Source organism: Cynoglossus semilaevis, chromosome 17 (genome assembly GCF_000523025.1).
Source record: "Cynoglossus semilaevis isolate Cse_v1.0 chromosome 17, Cse_v1.0, whole genome shotgun sequence".
Lineage (NCBI taxonomy): Eukaryota > Metazoa > Chordata > Actinopteri > Pleuronectiformes > Cynoglossidae > Cynoglossus > Cynoglossus semilaevis.
This window is the reverse complement of record NC_024323.1, coordinates 5,468,092-5,486,007: the sequence shown is the minus strand read 5'-3', so window position 1 is coordinate 5,486,007 and position 17,916 is coordinate 5,468,092. Positions and strand designations below refer to the sequence as shown.

The following is a 17,916-nucleotide window of genomic DNA, read 5'->3' as shown; positions in this document are numbered from 1 at the left end:
GCTCCAAGAGACTGAGACTGAGTTCCTCTGTTAACCTGAAGGATCGTTTCAGTGTGGATGCAGCCTTCAGATGATGACACACAGTATACATGGTCAGCAGCAGTAGGTTGTAGCATGATCAAAAACTTGCCAAAAATATCACCGCACCCCAACCATCAGCCTGAACTGTTACAACAAGACAGAATGGTTTCATGCTTTCATGTTGTTTACTCCAAATTTGATGCCATCATGCAAATATCACAGCAGAAATTGCAACGCATCAAAACATAAAATGTTTTCTGTTTTTCCCAATTTTGTTGAGCATGAGTAAACAGTGGCCTCATTTCCTTGTGCCATGTTGTGTGTTATGAGATGGTTTTTTTTGTGTACCTGGTAGTTTTTATTTTAGCTACTGATCCTCCTCTTCTTCTTTGGATCTCTTTAAACTTCAGTTGGTACAAAATTGCATTGTAATTATGTAAATAGTTGAACAGGTTTACTAACAACACGGCAGGTGAATGTATGTAAATAAATACATTGTTTGTGACATGACGGTATATATTGACGAGTGAACTGTGTGATCCGCTCACCTGTAGTACGTATAGGGATTGAGGTCGAGGACCTCCAGTGATCTAGCGTCAGGCTCGTTAGCCAGCTGATGAACCAACAACCACTCTTCATTCTCTCCTATAATGCTGATCTGAAATATAGAGCAGTGTTCTGTCGGCAGCTGAATCAATCCAATAAGGAGCAGTTTATACCTGTGCACCCATAATGAAATGTTGTATTATAATGAAGTGATATCAAGTGTCTAACCTGAGCTTCAACCTGCCAACGGGAAATTGATGTCTTGCCGTCATAACCGGGTTTGAACAGCAGAGAGACGGAGCGAGGGCCGATGTTGGAGATGGCTAAATTGGTGGGAGGACCGGGCAACTCTGCCGATGAGGAGAGACAAATTAAAATGACATCCCAACATCATTTACAGCTGCTGGAAATACTTAATAGGAACAGTTTTTCGGAGACAGGAGGTGAAATTACTATTTTAATATTTATGCCAAAATATTGCATAGTATTATAGTATCATTATGGTATTTATGGTAAGTATTTTAGGCCCATGGAATTATTGATTTCTTAAAAGTGGGACATGTAAGTTTTGTTTAGTAAATAACAAATCATATAAAAATAAATATTTTATTGCATGAAAATGATTATTTAATCATTTATTGTCAACTTTAAAGAGCCCAGTGTGTACTTTTTCTCCCCAAATGTAGGAGTCAACATCCCAAAATTTATATATATATGTATATAGTGCAAAATTCCTGAAATACATGAATATATATAATATAATATAATAAATAATAAAAAGAAGTAGTCCCGTTCACTGACCTGGCGGAACACCAGAGGAGATAGTGGAGGATGAGAGCTGCCCCTGTCCCTTGGAGGTCATGGCTGCTACCTGGATGGTGTAGGTGGTGAGGGCTGTGAGCCCCGTCACCTTGTATTCCTGAGTCAGGTTGGGCAAATAATGGGTGACCCGAGTATTGGTCCTGTTGAACTCCTCCCAGGAGATGCGGTAGCCTGCATGAAGGTCGAATCCCAAGTTGCACATAACTGTCACCGTGGCCACAGATTAAAAGAGAGGAGACATCTAATACTGTGTAGTTACACAGTATTAGATGCTTTATGCAACAGTAGATCCGTTTAGTCAAACGGATACCTGTGAGGATGCCGTTTTCCTAAACGGATACCTGTGAGGATGCCGTTTTTCTCCAGTGGCTCTTTCCAGCTGACTTTTAGTGAGGTGTCCAGGATGTCAGTGAAACTAAGATGTCCCACAGGACCAGGGGCTTTGAAAAAACAACAACAAAGCAATAATTTAACCCAACAACACAGGTAACTTCACAGCTTAATCTGAAAAGGCAGCACTTACTATCCTCGTGAGTGCGCAGGCATTGGGCTGGGCTGCGGGGCCCATCTCCTGGGGTGGTGAAGCACAACACTGACGTGTAGTACTCAGTGAACTTCTTGAGGCCAGAGATGTAGCCCACATGGACGCTATCCTGGAAGTTGGGTCGTACTGTAACCATGGTGACCACATTAGTATGGGCGGGTTCCCATGCCAACAGCTGAAAATGAAGTGCGAAAGCAGAAGATTGAATGTACAAAATCAAATTAGAACCCACTTTGTAGGAAAGTGGGCCGACAAGTGAGACAAATAAGGCATGCATAGGCAACATAAGGTCTGAGGTCTGGACCTGGCCTCAAACCTGACTTTATAGGCCCCTGTTAGCCTCCCCAATTCATCAATTAACTAGAATAAAGTTCATTTCTGGGAACTGGTAAAAGTTGTTCATATTTTCTCCTTAACTTTAGCTTTAATTAATTTACAAATACAAACATTAAAGTCAGACATTTTGCGTGAGTAATTTGACCAACACCTCAGAGAGCTTTTATTTTATAATCCAGGTGTGCAACTGGTTTCATTAGGGGTTTTTCATTGGTGCAAATGTATTGAATACATTTACAAATCAACTCTCAAGTTAAGTTGGTTATTTTCACTGGTGAGCTATTGAGAATTCTGAGGGGAAACATATTGATTTAATCAAAATTGATCTCATACATCAAACCAAAAACTGGAATGTGAATTGTGTACTAAAAGTCAAAATAAATAAATGAAAATCTTGAATATATAATGTTATAAAATAAGTTCAGTTCTGATTTCTGTTGTGGATATTTTTTATTCTAAAAAACACTCCAACTCAGTTCAGCGCCACTTTTCAAACTAAATGCTGTAGGCTCCAGTCAGATGAGAATTATATTTTGCCTCTGACCACTAGAGGGCACTGGTTGACAGATGGGTCCCACTCACCTTATATCCCTGGTTTATTCCATTAATAAACTGAGGGCTCGGGGCACTCCAGGTGAAACGTATGGTGGTGGAGTTGACAGGCTCTACTTGTACATTTCCTGGCGGCACAGTGGGAACTGTTCCAAAGAAAGGAGGGAAAATGAGAGAATTAAAGATTACGGGGAAGTAAGTGACGGGAAAAAAAAATAGGAATGAGTGGAGGACAGGCAGGCAGAAGAGGAAAGAACAACGATGAGTTAGAAAAACACTTTCACCATTTACTGTGGCTTCATTTAGAGCGAGAGAATAAGAATGAAGCAGTATTTTAAAAAAGTCTTGGCTCATTTACGGAGGTAGGAACACGCCAATCAAACAGACTGTGAGAGCGATTGCCTCAGGCAGCTTCCAGGTGAAGCCCGCAGCAGTTTGTTTGAAGCGATAGCTGCGTTCTGATGTAACACCTGAAAAAACAGCCAGGGAGTCGAACCCTAATGAAACTGATTGGCCAACAATGGCGCTGCCAAAAAACATGTGCGATCCTCCATTCTGTTTGAATGGATTTCAATTCACAGCGTGACCTGCTCCTGTGTCTATAATGGAGGGTGAAGAATACGTGTAATTAATGAGCGCTGAGCCAAAGAACGTGAATACTTTGCTCACTGCTGCTCCTCACTGACAGTGATGGAAGTCACTGGGTGATGAAATATTTTTCCGGGAGCAAAGTCAGTGGGAAGTGAAATGGGGAGGCTTGCCGTGTTTTCCAGGTTCCGCAGCTATGCAAATAAACAGCAAAAAAAACAAACAAAACAAAACAAAAAAACGCTTGTGGAATTATTTTCAAATGTGTTTGAATATAATCGTTGGCCTGTTAGCAGACGCAGCACATTCAGAGTTTAAAAGCATCATCAACTAACTGATTGATCACCATCATAGATGTCACGGTTATGTAGAGGTTTCCATTAATTTTTCAAAAATCTGTTCCAGAAGGTGAGCATTAATACTGCAATATTTTACAAATATATTTGAAAGTAATCCATCAAAAATTAAGGTGACTCAAACAGCAGGTTTCTTCTGTCAAATACAACTAAGAATGTGCTCTCTATTATGTTTCCACTTCCATATAAATAAATAAGTTAAAAAAATGAACATAAAAAACAGATGCTGGCATTCACAACATACAAATCCCATTTCCAGAACTAATTAACCTTTAATAATCAGACGGAACGGGAAATCATGATTTTCAAAGTGATTTCAATGAATAAAAAAACATATATATATATATATAAATATATATATATATATATATATTCATACTTTTTTATATATTTTTTTTCCTATGTTTCAATTGCTCATGATCTATAATGAGAGACAGAAACAAAGAGGTATTCTTGGGAGAATTCCTCTTTAAAATGTAGGCAGCATGGTTGTACCTAGTACACAATATACCAGAAAAATCTACCGAAACCCAATTCTGAAACTGCATAAGATTGCCTCCTCCATTCTCAAGTAAAAAAAAAAAGTGATTCTCGGACGTGAGCTTAAGCTGTACCCGCCTCTGTCCCAGTAATTACTACATCAATTAATGTTTTAGAAAAACAGAATTACGCTCCAAGTGCAGTAACTTTCTACTGCGTTTTCACCTTTTCTGTACAGCAGCAGGTCTGTGTATGCATATGTGATTTACTAATGGCAAAAACTATAAATAATTGATCAGTCCCTTAAAATAGACAGATTAATGTCAAACAGATGAAATCGAATTGAATTAAATATCTGCATCTCTAACGACTGCATGTGTGCAGTGATCTGAACACATCGCACAACGAATCACTCACTTTTCAAACGAGAGCTCTCGAGAATATTTAGTGTCTCTGGTGTAGAGGGTTTCTGCTCATTGAGAGGATTTATCATGACAGGGATCCAGAGATGAGATGTGTGAGTGTATTAAGGTTTACAAAGCTTTGTATAAAACTTTAAGGCGTTTCTAACCGGAGGCTCGGGCTCCATGAATAAACCAGAGCATCCTCCCTTATTTTTGTAACCGAAGCAGCGGTGTTTGAGATTCCGTGATCTACGTATCGACTTTTTCATATCGTATAAAAATAGATTAACCTTTTTAAATTCTGATGCCTCACTGTGGCTGGCTATCAAAGACAGATTCCCTCATTGTCACCCAACAGAAGAGAGGCAAACCAGATGGTGCGTTGACGTCCTCTCAAGAGTTTCAACAGACAACGAACGGAGGGAACATAAGGTGTGGAAACGGCTGGGTTTGATGAAAATATATATCTGCGACACAGTGTTCATTTCACAATATGCGTTCTAATTATAGTGCTCCAGGAACACTGGAAGATATGTCACAGGTCTGACGCACATCGTCACCTGGTAATTTATGTGCACAATCGATTGAATCTCTGTGATGCTGCCAATGTCTCCAGGCCTTGTTTTTTAAAGCGTTGTCATCAGAGACAGAAAAACACTATTAAGAACAGGAAATTAAAAAGTACGTAAAAGGTGTTTCAAAATCTTGTGAGACAGTAAGAAAAAAAAGACTGTGATGAAGATATTTGCTCATGTCTGTTTCATTAGTTCTGTGAAGCAGCATTTACTGAGAGGTTAAACACAGAACAGGGGAAAAAAAGGCAGTGCCAACAGCATACTCCTGGCTGCTGATTTCTGACCGAGGCAGTAGAGTGTAAGTGACTGTTGTCTTAACAACCTGCATGAATCACCCTCTCAAGGTTAGCCGGGCATTCAGAACTGCACTGCGTAAGGCTCCTTATTTAATCACTAACAGCCAGATAATTGTGTTAACCATCATTCTCAGGCTTCAGGCCGGAGGCTTCATACTGGCAGAACCAGTGGGAGGCTGCAGGTAATGAAAATGATTTGGGCACCAAATTAACTCCTCACCTCCTTGCAGCGTCCACTCGGTAACCTTGTGACTGTAGGTGCCCCTGCCCGCTCCGTTATAGGCCGCTACCTCGATCTCATAGTTGGTCCAGATGATGAGGTCCTCCAGGAGCAGGCTGGTCTGGTCTGGGTTGGTGATGTTTTTCATCTGGCAGTCCACCGGCAGCCCAGACAGACAATACCTGGCAGCACAGGGAGTAATTGACAGATGGAGGAGATGGAGAGACATACATGCAGAAACAGCATATGGAGACGAGGCAACAATATAAATATATTAGAACACCCGTTTCCTCAATAAAGACGAGGAGAGGGGCGATGAGAGAAGCAGTGCTGAACACTACCAAAAAAGAGAGGTGATAGCACATGAATAGGCTGCAGACGGGAAAGGTATTTAATTGACACCAATTATTCCATCGTGACGGTGAGTGAGAACGAGCAAAACGGAGACGAAGAAAAGGAGCTGACATAACAGTTATTATCACATCTGAATGGCACAGGCAGAGGTAGAGACAGGCACCAATCTCTGCAAAAGAAATTAGACAGGTTGCCATGGTCTCCCTACCTGATGATGTAGCCCTGTAGAGGACCGTTCTGATGACTCTCAGGGGGCGGCTGCCACTGTATAATGATGGACTGATTGGTGCGGCCACTCGCGATGACAGTCTGGGGGGGCGCACTGGGAGGTTCCTCAGGGAGAGTCAGTCTGGGGCGGTGAGGGGAAAATAAGCTGGAGTTAATTTTAGTCCTAAAACTGCAGAAACAAGACAGAAATAAATACATCCAGTAACTCAGTGGTATCCCTGATGATCTCAAGAGTAGTAAATATTATAAAACCATAAAAGTACTGAGGAAATACAATACAAACACTAAGACAACAGCAAGGAAATCAAACCAGAGTGATTCAGTCACATTTTTAAAAGCCACTAGAGCTGTATGGTGTTGTGTTAAGTTGAATTTCTTTCCAAAGGAAAGATGTAGTAATGCAAAGGCGAGAGAAGGACTTAACACCGCACCCAGTCACGTACAGGTTGAGATGTGTAACACACAGTCGTTTGCATGTGTGAAACTGTTAATTGAAACATGAAAACAGTGATACACAGTGACACTTTGTTCACTGGAACTCAGAAGAGTTTCCAATGGAAATGTGCTATTGGTTCAAAAGCTCTGCACACTTTCTGTTCAGATAGCTCTGTTAAAAAAAAGTATTTTTTTTAGGAAGCCAAAACAGATGTTTTGTTGTTTTTAGCACCAGCACCAGGTAAGGGGGGGCAGTAGTAGCATCATTTGACCCCCTGACCCCTGCATATTTTTCTTAAGGAAAGAGAGAAACAGCTGATGAATGTTGTTAAAGTCAGAGACACAGCAGCACCTGAGGCTGTTGGACTGGTTTGATAGAAGAAATAAAGTCTGACGCCAACGGTTCATTTTCACAAGTTTCACATATTTCCATCTCATTTCATCAGAGGCATCAGATCACTGCAGAGCCCACCTTTTTACAGCCACCATAAAGCAGAGCTGTGGCGAGTCTGCCTTTGTCTATGATCGCTATTATACTGTCCACACAGGGACATGTGTTGGCATAACAAGGATCAAAGGGGCCTTGATAGAGAGAAAAAATGGAGCCGCAGCACAATAGAGGGAGACTGTGAAAGTGGGGGAAAGATATAAAAGAACAAGAAAGAGAGATTGAGAGCAGACTTTTCCCTTAAGTCAATTTAAGATGACATCTTGATTTCTTCCCAGTGCACCAGCGCACACTGCTTTGGAGGAGATAAAGCAGAGTGTTTAGGATCAAAGAGGTGTGCTGGAGAGACGCCTCACAGAAGCCCTGCTCTCTCACTGACACTCAGCCGTCCTTCTGTGCCAGGGTCCTGTCTGGGCACGTTCACGCAGCGCTCAGGTCAGCACACGAGTGCACGGAGCACCGGGTGCCTGGTGGGCAGCGGTGACGTTCGCTTTAAAGGGAGTTCATCACCGCTGTGTAAAGTGGCAAAAGACTTGACGATGACAGGGTTAGGCAGCAGTTTGTATGGGTGGACCGTGATGAGTAAAGAGTTTGTGTGTGTGTGAGAGGCTCCTTCTAATTGGTTATCTCAATGTTTTATCAAAAGAATGCACTGCCTGTTCTGAGCCTTTTTGTGTAGCGCTCAGTGTGTTCAGTAAAGAGAGTCAATGGAAGAGTGAGAGGTGACACCGGGTCAGCACAGGAATCAAGTCTTTACCAAGTGCAATTTTAACCTATTCAAAGGTTTCTCTCGAGAAGACCTAGCCTTAAACTGACTGGACTTTGTTTCCTTCAGGTGAATGAAGACCAAAGCAAAGCAACATGGCTCTGTCAGTCAACTCTAGGACAAGTATCTGACAATATAACTACATAAGACATTTAAGTATAATCTAATCTAATCTAATCTAATCTAATCTAATCTAATCTAATCTAATCTAATCTAATCTAATCTAGTACACAAGCCTTGAGTGCCCTCTAGTAGCTGTCAGTGTGAAAATAACAAACATGTGAAACAAAATATTTAATATATAAGTCGCACCTGAGTATAAGTCGCAAACCCAGGCAAGTGGTGAAAAAAAGTACAATTTATAATCCGGAAAATACGGTAATTGATATAATGAGGACTTAAGTCATAGGGAGGTCGTCTCTTCAAATGTTATTGAAAACATTTTGAGGACGATGTATCCGGTTCCAGATGACTCTGACTTGATTTAACTGATGCCGTTAAGATCTTGTAACTTCAGGTTCATGCTGCTGCTAATCTAGGACTCATTACAGAGATTTCTAATCTCCAGGTTTTCATGGTAGTAAAAAAGTAAAACAATGGTCAAACAGGTCATGTTTAGTGTCACATGAGGTTTATGGCTTTTTTTTTGCACCAGATATGGTAAAATAAAGCATTTAAAAGAAACAAATATTTACATATATATGTATATTTGTTCAGAAAATACACTGAAACTTTACCCACCGATCAGTTTCCTTGCTGAACTGGCCCCTGCCCACGTCATTGACAGCACACAGGCGAAACTGGTATGAACGAGCGGGTATGAGACCACCGACAGTTACCCCCGTGGATTCAGGCACAATGTTGGCCAGCAGTACTGTCCAAGGTGCATCTGAGAAAAAAAAGGGGCGGATGTCGGAACACAGCTTTATGCAACAGTAAGATTTGATTAATGTACGACAAACATGACCTTGATGTGAAGTTTTCATAACACCTCAAATAAAAGGAAAAATGAAGAGAACACCTGTAACAGCCTTCTGATGTTTGTTCTGCTGTTTTACACAAGTGCATTAGTCAGTTTGTTTTTCTGTGGAAGAAATGTCTTTTGAGGGTCAATAGTAATGTCTTTTGTCCTCATAAAGACAGAGCAGAAGTTTCCTGTCACCACGAGGGTCAAATTTGTTCAAAGGAGACATCATCAGGGGTGATAACGACTCAATATTTAGAGAAAATGCTTCAGCTGCTCACAGGCTTCTTATTTAAAGACAGTCTGCTTCAAAATCTGATCGTAAGAAACGGTCTGTTAAGAACACATGAGCCCATGATCTAGAAACTGTTTGTCAAGGAAATATATATTTGTATAGCTTCATATATTTATATAAATATATATACATATACTCACACATTTATACTGTAGCAGGATCTACGGGCTGGACCTGACCTAAGGCCACATTTTGACTTTATTGCAGAATAGATACAGAATTTTACTGCTTCACAGTAGAGCTTTGTGTTTACTATGTGGAGTTTTTTAAGACATATCAGAGGCCATCAGCAAAAGTGCACAATGTCACTACCTGTATCGAAAAGATAAGTAACCTGAAAGACACATCATTCAATTCTGCAGTTTCTCCAAATTCTCAACACAGGCACACAGCCGCACAGCCAATTTCACAAACAGTGAGGTGGCATAAACTACAGTCTCCTGTCAAAACACCAACTCCGGACTCTTCCTAAAAACTCAGACTGCATCCAGACTGCAGCCACAGAAGTGGCCAAACACATCCCCCTCACAGATGGGTTGTATATTCAGAGAGCTGTTACTACGACTGAGTCAAATAATATGAAGTGATTGAGGTTCATTTTTTTGAAAGCAGCACAGAATATCAAAGAAAATCAACCAAAAGACTCCAGTTGCTCTAAATGTTCTACTTTAGGTTGAGAGTATTTTTAAAGGACACTCTTACATTTAGACCAATGTTTCCCAACCTTTTTTCACAGCACATATTTTACATTTGAAGAATCCCCACAGTGCACCAGCAAACAAAAATGACGTAGTCAGTATTAAAATCTGTTCTGTTTAGTTGAACACAACGCTTCCCTACTAGCAGGAATTAAAGAAAGGCACACACACAAGATCCTCTACAAAATAACTCTTTGAAATATTCTGCCTCTCACTGTTGCAGTAAATACATAATAGTTTTCAAAACAATTAAGTGAAATTGGGCCACGGCCCACTGGTTGGTTATCTCTAATTAAGACCAATGGGTGCTGTGATTGATTGACATACCCTTTTGCTAAATAATGACCTATGACTTCAATATTTACAATTGTCATTGATCGAAAATACATTAAACACACAAAGATAACAAAGTTTTTGTTCAAAAACTGAAAGCACAAATAATATTCTTTAAAGTCATTTGAATATTATTTTATTCCAAACAGTCAATTTATTATTAGTAATAACAATGCAGCCATACTGATAAAACACAGGCCATTTATTTTGTGTACTCTCTCTCTAAATATCAGATTGAAATTCAATTATCCAAAAATCGAATACCATCTGCATCCTTTGTTCATTTTCCTCTTAATGAGCTGTCATTGTCTCTGTTAACATCAGCTCTGCTGAGAGATGGTCCAACGATTCATTCTTTGTGAGTATGAGTGTTCATATTTCTTTGATTTTGTCATGTGAATGGATGATAAGAGCGTTGGCCGTCAACACGATCTGGTTTGCCTGATCATTCGTGAGGATGGAAAGACAATTCAGTCTGGCTGATTGCAGAAAGGAAAAGGAAGACGAGGCCGAGAATTTTAACACATGTTGAACGTAATAAAATAAAAGAAGTGAGAAACGGCTGCTTCCAAACTAACAGAATATATATCTCGGTCTCTCCCATCAGTGCCCTGCTGACGGAGACGTTGGTGCTGAGGAAATGCTGAAGTGAAAAGCACTCACTGTTTTCTGAGACTTCCAGGATGTAGCGGATAAGAGGGCTGTTTCCATCAAAGGCCGGGGCCCATGTGAGGTTGATGGCCCTCTTCTCTGTCATACTCAAAACTGATATTGGGTTTTCTGGAGCATGGGGTAGTTGCCTGCACGAACATATGTGCGTGTGAGTGAGGGACAAAAAGATAAAGGCAAATTGAATCAGACAACAGAGGCAGCAAATAACAGAATTAACCAGGCACACTGAGGGCCCGGCACTGTAAATATTAGACAGGTTTGACAGATCGTAGAGGAGAAGCGAGATAAATCAAAGCAGTGAGGAAAACATCCATCCATCATGTCCTGCCTAGTCAGATGTAAATATGAAGGGGGGCAAGGGAGGGAGGAGGTACAGACAGCCAGAGAAGACAAGGGGGCAGACACGGGGAAATTATGCAGACCTGACTCGGAGGTGGGCGCTGCGGGAATCGTTGCCACCCACTGAGGTCACCCTGCAGGTGTATGTTCCGATGTCGCCCGACCACGTCTGGGAAATGTGCAGGGTCCCGTCTGGATCCAACCGCAAGCGAGGTGAGCTGTTCACGTCAATAGCCGAGCCGCTCTTCTCCCATAAATGCCTGAAGGAAACACAGAGGACAGAGGGGACAATGGGTCCAAAAGCTTCAGGACAGAAGTTATCATTTGGACAGATGTCTCAGTCTAAAAATAAACGTGACAAGTTGCACCTCCGACGTCTTCAAGGTTCGCACAAGTTTTGATCATTAGGTCTTCCTTATGTGTTGAGATGTGTTATGATTTATTTGATTTTCGTTTTTAAACCCTTGATGCTTTTTGAAATGAAAGCAAACAGCATGGCTGAAATCAACTTGAATTGAAACCTGTTGAAAATCATCAAAGTTTTGCAACAGATTTTGGTCTCGCTCCTTCTGTTGTTTTTCCCTTTACCCAAAACTGACAGAACATCTAAAAGGAACTCCATTTGGTCCTGAGACGAGGCAAAGAAGCCGTTTGTGATCTGGTGCGAAAGGAATCCTCCAGAATTCTACAAAAAAGTACATCTCCAACAGGAACATCCCTTGAGAACATGTTTAGATCTAAACGCAGCACATGTACAGCTTTGTTTTTAAATAATTACTAAATAATTGACAACATGGTCTCAAATTAGCAAAGGCTAGAGCCAAAATGTCCTGAAGGTTAAAATTCCTTGCAAAAAAGTAAAAATAAAATATATATAAATGAATAAATAATTAATTTTTCACCAAGTCTGGGTGGTAAAATTCAACTTGGTGACTGTAGCACACAGACCTTTCATCATTTTTTGCCATGTAGGGCATGTAAGGAGTAATTTATGTAAGTAGGGCACGTTTATTGGAAGGAAAGGTTAGCTACAAAGAGATAGGATGTATTTTTTAAATTGCTCTGACAGAGATTCGAAAATGCCCCCTAAATATTTCAGGAGCGGGTGAAATAAAAACATAGATTTCTATCCTGTCTGGTTGACAACTACTTTGGGCATTACTCTCAATGGCGCCCCCATTGGGAAGGTAAGGGTGGAACAGCTATGTCACCCTCCAAAAAATGCTGGTAACTTACAGACATAATCTAGAAAACAACATATGTACCGGTAACATATGTTTATGTTTATTATATACTATATTATTATAGTCCAAACACAATGGTTTCCTATGACAGGACTAAAAAAATAATTGTGGTTCGCTAACACAAACTGTATTAATTGAGACAACCACATCCCCGTTCAATGTATTGCATTCTGGTGTTGCATTAGTAAAAGTTTTAGCGTTGTGTCAGTTGCTACACCCAAAGACAGAAGGTGTGGACACAGCTGAAAGCCTTTTGAGGTGGATGCTGATCAGAATCAGAAAATCGTCTCCGTCTGTCGCACAGTCTGTGAGGAATGCTCTCCTGTGTGTGTTCCTCTCCCTGTTTCACCCCCCCCCCCCCCCGCCCCCCCCCCCCCCCCCCCCCCCCCCCCCCCCCCCCCCATAAAATGTAGTAAAGATAAACAACAACAGTCATAGATGATGGGCTCCTGCACCCCCCCCCCCCCCCCCTTCCCCCCCCCCCCCTCCCCCCCCCCCCCTTCCCCGGCACATACCCAGACACACATGCATCCTCAGACTTGGAGCTGCTGTGATTAATTGCAACTTTTCCGAGCTCTCCAGCTAATCTCCACTGTGTTGTGTTTAATTAAAGGCGCTGTCTGAAGTTATTACGCTGTTTACATATTCATCTGTTTACCCCGCGATCTGATCAATGCCGCGGGCCCACAGGTGACAGCCACTCTAATCACTGGGCTCCACAGACATAATTTCGGTCCCTCTGAGACAGACGCATGTGCACACACTCTATCACGATCAAGACTGTCTGAGGAGTGAGGGGAAAGTGATGGGCTAATTCCTCAATCTGCAGCACAGGAGATCTAACTCTTGCTGTAAGAGGTTGAACGGGAACACTGTGAGATCCACCACACACTCTCACACTGAAAAACACCGACATTACCTCACAGTGACGCTGGGGTCGTGGGTCACACCGCAGGTCATGACAGCCTTAGTTCCTTTGATGACACTCTGGTCTTGTGGCGGTTTAGTGATGCGTGTTCGCGCTGCAGACACAAACACGATTTATTATCCCAGTCGTTTGGTGATTAAAAAGGAAATGTTTGACTCGGTCTAATCTTTCACTGACAGTCTTTGTGTGAAAGGTTGAGTCATGGAGTGCGTAGCGAGGACTGGTAGTCAGAGTTTATGTGCAGAAAATGAGTAGTCATAATCTCTCAACAGTGTGTTCCCAGAGCCAAGCACATTATTCTGTTGATTTAAAATTGTTTGCTTTAGTTGTGGATAAGGTAGAAAAATAAAGCCTCTCTACCGGAAGTCAGATAAAACCTAGGACAAGAATAGTGTTAAAGTAGATATACTAAATATAAACTGAAGTAAAAGTTTGCATACAAAATACTAGAATCCTCCTTTTCAGCTGTTGACTGTTAGCCAGAATGGCTAAAAGATAGCAAAACGTACTGCCTGTAAATGACAGCTATGACAATGGTTTATTTATTTATTTTGCTTTTTTCCTTTCTCACCCCAGACCACGAGATCAGCTGAAGCCTCGTCGATGCCCCTGGAGTTACTGGCCATGCAGGTGTAGGTACCAGCATCAGATAAGTGGCCAGGGCTGATTAGCAGGCTGCCAGACTCTAGCAGTGTGAACCTGGGCATCTGGACCGAGCCACTGGCCAAGACACGTTCACCTGCGCAGAAGAGCGGGAGTGATTGATGGTGAGGGACGGTCGGATTAGGGTATTGGAGAAATGTCACGGAAAAACAAACGTGGGGGAACGAGTGTGGAGAAGCAGAGCTTGTTTGTATAAAATGTACAGTCTGAATGCTTTCCTCGGCTCCTGTCTCACTTTGACAAGTATAAATGCAGAATAATGAACCCCCACTGAAGCTCATGCTGTTTGCCCACGCACCTTTCTGCCAGGTGATGGCTGGCCGCGGGGCTCCTGAGGTCTCGCAGTGTAAAATGACTGACATGCCGTCAATCACGGCCGAGTCGGAGGGACCAATGGTGATATTGGGAGCAATACCTGGGGGAGGGAGGGAGAGGGTCAGTGCCAAACACACAGAGGAAGAGAAAGAGAAAGAGAGAGAGAGAGAGAGAGAGAGGTGATAATGAGAGACATAAACAGCCTTCCTGCTAATAAAGCAGACAGTTAGCCGAGGGCTTAATAGACTTGACAAAAGGGGCGGCTGTCGGGTCTCATTCTGAGAAACGGCTTTGAGATTCTGACAAGGCACCTCCATCCCTGTGCCTCCCCTGCAGACATTCTCTGATTCATAAATCGTCAATAATGGCGGAAGCATCCAAGGTGACAAATCTGTCACTACAAAGAGATACGCAGATAGTTTGGTGTGGGAGGCAAGAAACAGAGAAGGAGAAAAGAGGATTAGAAACAAGAGCAGAGAAGCGGATTTGAGAGGAAAAAAGAGGGAGAGAACTGGGTGGGAAAATGTGAAGAATTAGGCGGCACATGTGCAGATAGCTTTGAAAAAAATTCCACGGGGGGTTACATACTAGTAACAGCCAGGTAGGTGTTTGTCTGGATTTCTCCTGCCAGATTACGGGCAAAGCACTGAAACATCCCAGTGTCGTCTGGCAGAAGACCGTTGATCTGTAGACTGCCTCCTGCCAACACTCTGTATCTGGGGATCTTCACTGGGCTGATGGGAACGGCATCCTTGTACCACACGATGTCTGGTTGTGGTGTGCCTACAGAGAAGGACAGGGGAGAGGATTTATTTTTCTTCCAATGACCCTGTTTTCTCTAATTCCTTGCTCATGGTCTGCACATGGACAAACAAACGCTAACCTCGAGCCTGACAGGGGATGTCCACCACTTTCTCCATCTCTGCACTGATGTGACTTGGTGGTTCTTTGACAAACAGAGGGAACTCTGTTAAAGAAAAGACAAAAACATTGTGCAGTTAATGCCTGTAAAACAACTCATGTCTCCTTCTCTGGCGAATAAAAAGAATCATTTAAAAATAGCATCATAAAGTGAACCGCTGATATACGTCGACATCCTAAACCATGGCTTTTCACTGAGACGTTGTCGTTTCACTGATGTCGTTAACAGACATTGTCGACTCAAGAATAGTTTTCCTGTCGTTACGACTGAGTCACAAAGCTGATTTTGATCGTTGTCGGCTCACTTAACTATTTCTGACACCTGTCCTTGTGATTCCAGAGTTTTGCTTTTATTTTTGGTGATTGTTCGTGCACTAACGACTTTTTTTGGGGAATTTACCTGCAGTGCATCTAAAAAATAGATGCAATGCACATTATTAAAGTAATAATTGCAAGCTGGGTATGGCACGAGGTATGGTAGTTGCATTAGCCTTACATCTGTGGTTCCCAAAATGGGGGGGCGGGCTCCCCCAAGGGGACATGGAGCTACTGTGTTGTAGGTGCAATAAGGCAAATTAATTTCAATTTCTTGTTTTGTAACTTTATTTCCTTTGCTACTGATTCGACAGCAGGTGTCAATGTTTTCTCTACGTGTGGCCCAGTGAGTGAGTGGCAAAATGTCCAGGGTGAAAACCAGATTGAATCCAGCTGCCCACATGACCATGGAAAGGACTAAAATATTTTTCCTTTTTTTTCTTTTCTTGAATTATAAAAACACACAACTGAATATGAAGGATAGCATGCCAGAAAGGTTGAAATGAATGGATTTTTTTACCAAGTACATGCAGGAAGGCCCCAGCAGTGACGGACAGGAGGCTGCTGCCACGAAGTGCCGCCTCACACTCGTAGTAACCACTGTCACTGACCGCGGGAAAAGTGAAAACCAACCTACGGCCGAAATCACGGATGCCTGTGTTGACCACGACGCCATTTTTTCTCCATGTAATGCTCATTTTGACCAGGGGTCTGCAGGAGGAAGAGTGGGAAAGGAAATATGAAAAAACAGAGCGTGAGATAGGAGTGCGGTTTTCATATGAATAGATTCATATTGTGTTTCAAGGTTAGAAAAGCATTGAGGAAGTAATTGCATACATCTGTCATTCTAATTAAGTCTTTGACTGCTGATAATTCAAGACTGGGATTATGTGAGAGGGAGAACAGAGTGAAGCCTTGAATCACGAGGGAGAATGGCAGTGAGTTGGTAAATGGGAGGTGCATATAATGTTTTTAACCTTTTTCAGAAAAATAATTTGAAGATGAAAAGAAATGACACAATTTTAGGTGAATTTAATTTAATGACAGACACATATAGACATACACATATGTTAGGGCTTTCGTTTAAAGAAAAATTCCATCTGATTAATCACAGGATGGTTTTGGACTGATTAAATAATCCTGATTAATAGTGATTAATCAGGATTAATTTATACTTGATTGGAATTCATTGTGGTTAATTGTGTTTAATTTAACATTCCTTAATATGTCAGGTGAAAACATCTCATTTCAAATTCAGGATTGTTGATTTATTATATTAATTAAGGCTATTTAATATTTATTAGGATCACAATTCATCATGATTTATTCACAGCTACCCTGTGATTAATCAGATTTTTTAAAAATATAATCCGTTAACAGCCTCATGTTTTATTTTTTTTTATATGGATTATAAACTTACCTTGCATTGGCGACACACTCCAGGATGGCTTCGTTTCGCCCTGCTGTGACGCTGGTATTCTTGGGGGGGATGATGATGGAAGGGGCAATCGTGTCCACAGGTCCTCCTACATCTATCATGCATAAACGCAAGTAGTAGTAGACGGTGAGAAAAAAGTGTGAGAAAATCAATTAACTATATGCAAACCTGAGCCTTGGCCCCTGGACCAGGCTGATACGGAGCACGACTGTCAATCTGTCACCATCACCAGCACGTAGAGACCCCACGCAGTAACCCAGCTATTACCATAGCCTGTCTTTACTTTAGAACGTGGGTCTGAAGCATGTGGCACTTCCTCAGCACACTGTTAGCCCAGGTGTTAGAAGCCATTATGTAGCATAATTGAGACAAACACAAAAGGAGAATAAACGCAGCCCCATCATTCATTGGTTTCACAGCGCCTCCAGCCAACCATCGATTCACTGCCCTCAATCAGTGATCTCTCTCTGAATCTGATCTCATTTTTCCCACCTCCCCAGAGTATGGCCATGGGCCTGTGCTCTCCTATGTGTTTGAGCGATTGCGTGTTTATGCTGTGTTGCGTCCGCAATATGTGAATGTGTATTCATTTGAAGAGGTTTGCTCTTGTTTTTTTTGTCGCCTCAGGACTAGTTCGGGTTAATCGTGCCCCTAATCCAGTTTTTATCATTACTATTGTCATGTTGTGCCATCTGATTGTTAATCACACTCGTACAAATCATGCCACATTTAATGGAAGTAGCGTAATGAGGAATCATCCTCTACAAACACTGCATGAATGTAGGAGCAGACCCCTGACGTGTCACTGCAGTTTCCTCCT

At 41.8% G+C, this 17,916-nt stretch overlaps 1 protein-coding gene across 2 annotated transcripts in view; it reads right to left on the bottom strand.

The window, feature by feature from the left end:
- LOC103392790 (protein sidekick-2-like) overlaps nt 1-17,916 on the bottom strand; it is a 111,915-nt gene that overhangs the window by 21,531 nt on the left and 72,468 nt on the right. Inside the window, exons 6-23 of one of the 2 annotated variants that reach the window (XM_008329518.3) lie at nt 17,079-17,190; nt 16,179-16,369; nt 15,306-15,389; nt 15,011-15,205; nt 14,406-14,522; nt 14,016-14,183; nt 13,436-13,538; nt 11,356-11,532; nt 10,925-11,061; nt 8,713-8,860; nt 6,303-6,443; nt 5,741-5,922; nt 2,852-2,967; nt 1,913-2,108; nt 1,731-1,829; nt 1,369-1,560; nt 796-917; nt 570-679 (exon numbers count right to left, since the gene is read on the bottom strand). In XM_008329518.3, the coding sequence (XP_008327740.1) occupies nt 570-679; nt 796-917; nt 1,369-1,560; nt 1,731-1,829; nt 1,913-2,108; nt 2,852-2,967; nt 5,741-5,922; nt 6,303-6,443; nt 8,713-8,860; nt 10,925-11,061; nt 11,356-11,532; nt 13,436-13,538; nt 14,016-14,183; nt 14,406-14,522; nt 15,011-15,205; nt 15,306-15,389; nt 16,179-16,369; nt 17,079-17,190 (2,590 nt within the window). Of the gene's footprint in view, nt 1-569; nt 680-795; nt 918-1,368; nt 1,561-1,730; nt 1,830-1,912; nt 2,109-2,851; nt 2,968-5,740; nt 5,923-6,302; nt 6,444-8,712; nt 8,861-10,924; nt 11,062-11,355; nt 11,533-13,435; nt 13,539-14,015; nt 14,184-14,405; nt 14,523-15,010; nt 15,415-16,178; nt 16,370-17,078; nt 17,191-17,916 lie in introns of those variants that run through there. The other variant, XM_025064563.1, reaches the window with a different exon arrangement.